Source organism: Bison bison, unplaced genomic scaffold (assembly GCF_000754665.1).
Source record: "Bison bison bison isolate TAMUID 2011002044 unplaced genomic scaffold, Bison_UMD1.0 scf7180017864492, whole genome shotgun sequence".
In the NCBI taxonomy this organism is placed as follows: Eukaryota; Metazoa; Chordata; class Mammalia; order Artiodactyla; family Bovidae; genus Bison; species Bison bison.
The window spans coordinates 2749790-2757796 of record NW_011495051.1 but is presented as its reverse complement, the minus strand read 5'-3'; the positions used below and the strand labels follow the sequence as shown (position 1 = coordinate 2757796).

Sequence of the window (8007 nt, the reverse complement as noted above, 5' to 3'; positions counted from 1 at the left end):
CAGGTGTGGATCACAATAAACTGTGGAAAATTCTGAAAGAGATGGGAATACCAGACCACCTGACCTGCCTCTTGAGAAACCTGTATGCAGGTCAGGAAGCAAGAGTTAAACTGGACATGGAACAACAGACTGGTTCCAAATAGGAAAAGGAGTACATCAAGGCTGTATATTATCACCCTGTTTATTTAACTTCTATGCAGAGTATATCATGAGAATCGCTGGGCTGGAAGAAGCACAAGCTGGAATCAAGATTGCTGGGAGAAATATCAGTAACCTCAGATATGCAGATGACACCACCCTTATGGCAGAAAGTGAAGAGGAACTCAAAAGCCTCTTGATGAAAGTGAAAGAGGAGAGTGAAAAAGTTGGCTTAAAGCTCAACATTCAGAAAACGAAGATCATGGCATTCGGTCCCATCACTTCATGGGAAATAGATGGGGAAACAGTGGAAACAGTGTCAGACTTTATTTTTCTGGGCTCCAAAATCACTACAGATGGTGACTCCAGCCATGAAATTAAAAGACGCTTACTCCTTGGAAGGAAAATGATGACCAACCTAGATAGCATATTCAAAAGCAGAGACATTACTTTGCCAACAAAGGTCCATCTAGTCAAGGCTGTGGTTTTTCCTGTGGTCATGTATGGATGTGAGAGTTGGACTGTGAAGAAAGCTGAGTGCCAAAGAATTGATGCTTTTGAACTGTGGTGTTGGAGAAGACTCTTGAGAGTCCCTTGGACTGCAAGGAGATCCAACCAGTCCATTCTAAAGGAGATCAGCCCTGGGTGTTCTTTGGAAGGACTGATGCTAAAGCTGAAACTCCAGTACTTTGGCCACCTCATGTGAAGTGTTGACTCATTGGAAAAGACTCTGATGCTGGGAGGGATTGGGGACAGGAGGAGAAGGGGACGAAAGAGGATGAGATGGCTGGATGGCATACCAACTGATGGATGTGAGTCTGAGTGAACTCTGGGAGTTGGTGATGGACAGGGAGGCCTGGTGTACTGCGATTCATGGGGTCACAAAGAGTCGGACACGACTGAGCAAATGAACTGAATTGAACCCCTGTCTCATCAGATGGGGCTGTGTGATCACCTTGGCTCAAGGGACCTCAAAGTGCAGGAGCCCCTGTGACACTCCTGGAGCCCAGCCAGGCATTGGGGACCTGGCTCGGCTGCCACCTTGCCAGGGACTTTGGGCGGGTTGAGGCCCTTGGATTCTGGAAGCTCCCTGGGAAGTGGAGCCTGGGACTGAATGTGAGAACAGCCCCCACCTGGCTGGCAGCACCCCCCCGCCAGTGACCAGGGGTCTTCCAGCCACGGCCCCCACCTCACCCTGAAGGCCTTGTCTGCTGGAAACCAGTATGGCATGTGTCGTCTGGTGCAGTGTGTGTCGCCCAGCGCGGGCTGCCGGAAAGTAAAAATGTACATCTGGGAGGAAAACTGGGCCAGGAAGCCTTGTACACCAGCCCTGAGACAGCACGTGGCCCTCCACTGGACGCCTGCGGGGTGAGCGGAGCGCTATCCCTGGGCACTCTGGCCATTGTCCTCCATTCTGGCCCCTGTCTGCTGTCCGCCTCCTGAGCACTGGGCCCTGTGCCCTGGTTTCCCCTGGGGAGCCCCTGCCCACCCCCCCAGGCAGGGTGCTGCAGCCCTGGGTGAGCAGGACCAGGCCCCACAGGGTCAGAGCCTCCCTGCCCTGGGACTTCGCAGGGGACAAGAGGAAGGGGCAGCTGGTCCACCCCTGGGCCCAGGCGTCTGTTGGGGGGTCAGCACCAAGGACAGCAGTGCTGCACCGGGGAGACAGAGCCCAGCGAGGCTTGAAGCCCATCACCACGACCTCTTTGGTCTTGCTGGGTTGCAGACCTTTTTTGTGAGGAGCTGGGTGGTCTGTGTGGGAGCCGACGCAGCTGTGATTGTGAATGAGCGGGAGGGGCCATGCGCCAGTAAAACCTTGTAACGACTGCGGTGAGTTTGGTCCATGGGGCAGGTTGCTGGCTCTTGATTTACATCAACAAATATTCTTCCCCCCACCCTCACCTTGTTTCTTCAAGGAGCATCCATCGTGTTTCTGTCTCGACTCACATCCGAATACCCCTTCTCTGAGCCCAGTTTCTTCCTCTAATAGGAGAGACTACCAGGATGTTGCTTAGACAGGCTGGACTGGAAGCACCACAGTCCATGGCCGTACTGGCTTCCAGCCCTTCATCTGATGTCCAGCTTGAGGGAACATGTTGGAGACACTTGGGGCCTGCATTCCCACCACTCTTCCCCGAGGCTCCTGACAGGGCGTACTCTCAGCCTCCTCCATGCAGCCCTTCTGGGTTTCTCACTCAGCCGATACTCACTGAGGTCCACACCATGCCCAGCCCTGGGCGGGTGCCGAGGCATCCAGGACAGGAAGTGGAGCTTTTGGTGGAGTTGGGAGGGCATTGGGGGCAGGATTGTCATGTGTTATGCAGAGGGGGTGATCCAGGCCACCAGGGGAGGATAGAGCTGGGGCTGCTGCGGCCCCAGGACAGGCGTGGGGAAGGTGAGCTCTGCCCAGGTGTGAACCAGACACAGCTTCCCTCTCCTTAGCTCTGCATCACAGGGGTGGAGCCGCGCCCTACCCAGTGATGGTATGGGCCCAGTGGAAGACCTCGCACAACCAGGCACGTCTGCCCAGCGCAGAGCAAGTCACTCATCAAACCCCCCAGGCCCTGGGGCTTGCTGGCTACGCAACCTCAGTCAGGCTATGTGGCTCTGACCCCGTTATCTGGAAACTGGACACCAGAACCTCCTCCACCCGCCGCACCCCCTCTCTCCCCTGCTCCAGCCTCGGGGTAGCTCTCAATGCAGCCAGTAGTGACCTTGCAGCCTTTGAAGTCACCGCGCCAATGGGCCTCAGCCTCTCCAGCTGTAAAGTGGGTTGAATGGCAGTTATCTCCTGGAGGTGGTGAGAGGGTTGGAGACTTGGCTGGATAGACCCTAACCCAGGGAGGCTGTGTGTGTGTGTGTGTGTGTGTATGCACGTGTGTGTGTGCGCACATGCTGTAGCCTTTCATTACAGTGCACTTCAAACAGAAGACAAAACAGACTGGATAGTGCAAGTAAGTGCATTTTTATCACGAAATATTTTAAATACCAGAGAGTAATATAATAAGCAGCCACATCCAGGCTCTGCCTCCTGTCCCACACATCTTTATATGTGCTCCATGTCTCCCCCCAGCACTGCCTGTGTCAAGTCAGGTCATCCCCTGGGTGCCATCCTGGGCGCTGCAGGGTGCTGGGCACACCTCGGCCCCATCCACTGGATGCCAGCAGCCCCCAGTCATGACGATCACAGATGTCCCCAGACATTGCGCAGTGTCCCCTGGGGGCAGGATCACCAGGGTGAGAACTGCCTTTAGGGCACTCCCCTCACCCGGACCCCTGGGTGGCCTTTGCTGGGTCTCCTCTAACCTGTCACAGAAAATGTTTGCTGACTCCTGACTTAAGGGAGAAACAAAGATTTGTTTAACCTGTATAGTAACACATTGGTGTCTTTTATATTATTTTGAATTTTTCTAGGTACTTAAACTCTTTTCTTACTAAACATCAGGCAAGGAGCCAGTTCCCTCTGGAGTGTTTTATCCCTAAAGCAGGACCCTGGACATAGGGGATGCTCACTAAGTTTGTTAGGTGTGCTCATGTATGTCCGCTGCTGCTCACTGCTCACTGGGATCACTCACATTTGTGGGCAGAACTTCAAAAAATATCTCCCCAGAGTTTGAAAACACCTGACATGAAAGGTCAAAATTCACCTTTAATGTGGAGGAAAAATATTTTATTAAGAACATTTTCAGTTGTATGGAAAAGTTGAAAGAATTGGAAAGTGGACAGTCACTCATTACCACTCAAATCCTACAATGGACGTTTTGCTGTGTTTATCTGTCGAGCACCTGCCATCACTCATCCATTACTCTCTCCATCTAACCTTTTGAATGCATTTCAGAGCTGCAGACATCAGCACACTCCCCTGGAAACACTTCAACATGTGTTTCATTAACTAGACTTTGATATGTTCCAGCATGTTCTTGGTGTTCATGTTCTTGGTAATGTTAACTACTCTGATCACCCATTAACTTTAGACTTCTTAGCCTTCCCTGTCGTTAGTTCTGGTGGTAAAAGTATGAGATAACAACAAAAATATGAACGTTCTTTATTCTGTCACTGTGTGATATTTACCCCAGATTCATATCTCTTCAGTGTCACACCAGGTGTGACCCTGGGGAAGGAAAGATTAGCAGCTCCCTTATAATGTCTGTTAATCAGAGAGGTCGGATCCAACAGATAAAAATTAACTCAGGTGTGAAACCAGGGACAGGCATGCGTATAAGAATAAGAGCAGGTGGTGGTCCAAAGGGCAGAAACTCTGCATCTGCTTGCAATATGACCGCAGGTGAGTTACTGGTATCTGTCTGGCCACATTGCTCTGCTCCACTTAATTCAGTGCTTCATTATGATGGTTCTGTTAGATTTAGATTTTGTAAAAAAAATTTTTTTTATCTTTTCAATTTTCATTCCTTTTCTTTTTTCTTGTTTTATTGCATTGGCCGGTTCTCCCACTGAAGTGGTAGCCCTCACAGCTGCACTCTGCCTTGTGGTTGATGTTAATGTGCTTACTGTTTGTACTTTTTTCTTCTTTTTTGGCTACATTACATGGCTTGTGGGATCTTAGTTTCTTGACCGGGGATTGCATCCATGCCCCTGCAGAGGAAGTGTGGAGTCCTAACCACTGGACCACCAGGGAAATCCCCTGCTTGTGTTTAAATAAAGGTTGTTCCTGTCCCCCAACTGGATGCTAGGGGCTTCCTCCCAGTATATATAATCCCAGTCGTGACGACTACAGACATCCCAGGAGACGGGCAGTGAGACTGTCTACACACGGTGGAAACCCCCACACCTACTTCCCCACCCCCGTTTCCTCTAGTTTCTTAATAGCTTTTTCAACATGACTTTTCTGTTGAATTTTATGGAATGCTGTTCTGGATTCTGAGATATGATCATAAAGTTTTTACCTCTGACTTGGGACTACTTCCTAAATTTTTCCAAACCCTTGCTTCCTTCTGTAAAATGGTGGTAAAGAAATGAGATCACTAAGTCAGATGGTGCCTGGCTCAGGTGCTCACGGGCGCCCTCTGGCTGCTGTGGGAGGAGCAGACCGTGAAGGGCGAGAATATGGATCCAGGCGAGTGAGCATGCTGGCCTTGTCTGTGTAGATTTGCTCATTTTCCAAGAAACCCAGGTTTATCTCCAAAACATTGTGACTTTGAAAGTTGACTCAACTCTCACTGACCCTCTCCGGCCAGAAAGAAAGCCCAGGGTGGGGTTCCCAGTGGCATAACTGGAGGATATAGTCACCAAGCTTGGGGCTGTGGAGTGGGCGGGTGGGTGGGGGGCCTGAGTTCACACCTCTGCCTGTCACTTTCCTATGGGGACCACCAGCTTCCAGGTCCCCATGCAGACCGGGGAGGCCAGTCCCTGTGTCACCCAGTTGGCGTGGAGTGAGGGGACGAGTTGGGGGCGCTGTCGGACAGGGCCCGCACAGTGGGGAGTGTGGTGCTGGCTGGTACCGTGTCGCTGCCATCATAAACGCCTTGTGTGGGGGTTTCCACCGTGTGTAGACAGTCTCACTGCCTGTCTCCTGGGACGTCTGTAGTTGTCAAGACTGGGATTATATATACTGGGAGGGAGCCCCTAGCATCCAGTTGGGCAGCCAATGTGGCTCCACATCCACAACACCCCAGATGCCCCACAGAGTGGCCCTCCCCTCGTGTCTGCAGTGCTGGGGGCCTGGGTTAGCGAATGGGCCTTGCGGTGCCCGGAGCCCTGCACTCTTCGCGTCCTATGCAGCACACTGAGGAGAGGCCGGGCTCGCAGAGTGTCGCAGCTCAGCTGACAGCTGAGAGCCGTGGTGGGGTCCCCGTGCTTCTGTCTGGAGTGATTGCAGTGTACGGAGGCTGAAAGAGCAGCAGCAAAACCTTGAGCTTGATCATATGTGTCTTCCCCTCTCCAGTGACTGTTGTTTACCGTGTTTTGTGGACATCTCGGTCCAAGATGGGTCAGAAATAGGACAAGTTGGCCCTTCCCCACAGGAGGTGAGGGAGCGCCAGCCTGGAGGCTTGGCTGCCCTTCCTGAGCTCAGACACCTCCATCTGGCTGCACGACCTCATCTCGGGGTGGGGCAGGGGACCAAGGTCCTGCATCCTCCTGCTTCGCAGTATCACTGCTGGAGGAGTGGGGTCTGGAGGAGGTCCTGGAGCCACATGTCACTGGGTGGTGGTTTTGCAACTAACGAGCTTCTTCCTTTAAAAAAAATTTTTTTGAGCCATCGTTTACATAGTATAAAATTAACTCTTTTAAAATGTGCAATTCAGTCATTATTATATTTGCTTTGTTGTGCCACCACCACCAAAATCTAATTCTAGAATACTCCATCAGTCCCAGAAAGCCCTTAGCAGTCGCCCCCCACCTCCTCCCACTCAGCCCCTGACAACCACTCACCCACTCTGTGTCTGTGGATCAGCCTGTTCTGGACGTTTCCCGTCAGTGGAATCACACGTTGTGCGTCCTTCTGTGTCTGCTGCTCTCACTGAGCATCGTGTTCTCAGGGTCCATCCATGTGGTAGCGAGTGTCGGGGCTTCTCTTCGTGGCTGAGTGATCTGTCGTGTGGGTACCTTTAATACTTTTGTGAATGTGAGGAACGCAAGTTGGATGGAGGGCGTGAAGTGCTTACTTCTGTCTTCATCTCCCAAAGGCTGAGACTGGGTCCTTATATTCCTCTTGGAGATGCTCTCGGCCTGGAGGAGTGGTCCCTGGATCAGTTAGCTGCTGCTATGTAGCAGCCACCTAGAGCCGCAGGGCTGCAAATTGCACACACCTACGATTTTGTCGTCTGGGTTGGGTTTAGCAGGCGGCACACCATCTAGGAGGCTCCTGCACTCACAAGCCTGGGGGGTGGGGGCTGCCTGGTCCTGCCCACATGGGGTCTCCTGCAGGGCCTCAGCAGGGACCTTGTGGCTCAAAGCCACCCACCTTCCTCACGCTGCAGGGTCCCTTCTGCTGGGTTCGGTGGCTCAGGGTGGGTTACCTGGCTGCAGGGGCTGCAGCCTCCTGGCGTCAGCCACAGAGCCCTCCTTGTGGGTTACAGGCAGACTTCCTTGGTGGCTTGTGGGTGGCCTGTCCACTCTGGTCATGGTGGACCAAGACTCGGTGGGGGCGGAGCTGGCCTAGGGGGACTTTGCTCCTGTGGCCAGACCATTCCAGTTGATGGGAAATGAGAGAGCCCTGGCCCCAGTGCTGCTTCCTAGCTCAACTGCCTCATACTGTCTCATTTGCTCTGAGTCATGGGGAGCAGCCCTCCCCTGGGCACGAGGCGGGCAGTGATCCCACAGTGACCGCCTCAGGCCCCCCTGCCCCTCTCTGAGGAATTCTCCCCTGTGCACTCCAGACAGCTCTGCAGGTGACAGGGCAGACCTGATGCCCCGTGACTGGGGATATGGAGAGATGATACACAGGCACCAGGTGGGGCCCAGTGCTGGAAGACAAAGCCAGAAGGTGGGGAGAGTGGCCTGGAGTTAGGGGGGCAGTCTGGGGTGAGGTGATCAGGGGAGCAGCTTATCTGAAGGGTTGATGTCTGAACCAGGTATTGGCTGAAGCAAGGGAGCAAACCCTGCAGAGGTCTTGGGAAGGTCATTTCATGTGGGGAGAACAGCCCATGCAAAGGCCCTGGGGCAGGACTGTACCTGGCCTGCTGGAAGCGAGCAGCAAGGAAGCCCGTGTGGAGCAGAGTGAATGAGGGGGGGAGAGAGAGGGAGGGAGCACAGGAAAGGTTGTGCAGGGCCCTGTGGGCCCTGTAGATGACCTGGGCTCTTATCTCCAGGGAGGTGGGACCCAGGAGGGCTGTGGGCAGAGGAGGGGGCCAGGCCGGGGCGGGGCCTGATTCTGGTGCTCACGGGTACCCTCTGGTGGCTGCTCTGGGGAGG

At 53.3% G+C, this 8007-nt stretch overlaps 1 protein-coding gene across 3 annotated transcripts in view; it reads left to right on the top strand.

Annotated features, from left to right (window-relative positions):
- Window positions 1–1659: 1659 nt before the first annotated feature.
- PIP5K1C (phosphatidylinositol-4-phosphate 5-kinase, type I, gamma) overlaps window positions 1660–8007 on the top strand; it is a 34835-nt gene continuing 28487 nt past the window's right edge. The window contains exon 1 of one of the 3 annotated variants that reach the window (XM_010828120.1): window positions 1660–4420. In XM_010828120.1, coding sequence (XP_010826422.1) covers window positions 4279–4420 — 142 coding nt within the window. In that variant the 5' untranslated portion in view covers window positions 1660–4278. The remainder of the gene's footprint in view (window positions 4421–8007) is intronic. The other 2 variants (XM_010828121.1, XM_010828122.1) reach the window with 2 other exon arrangements.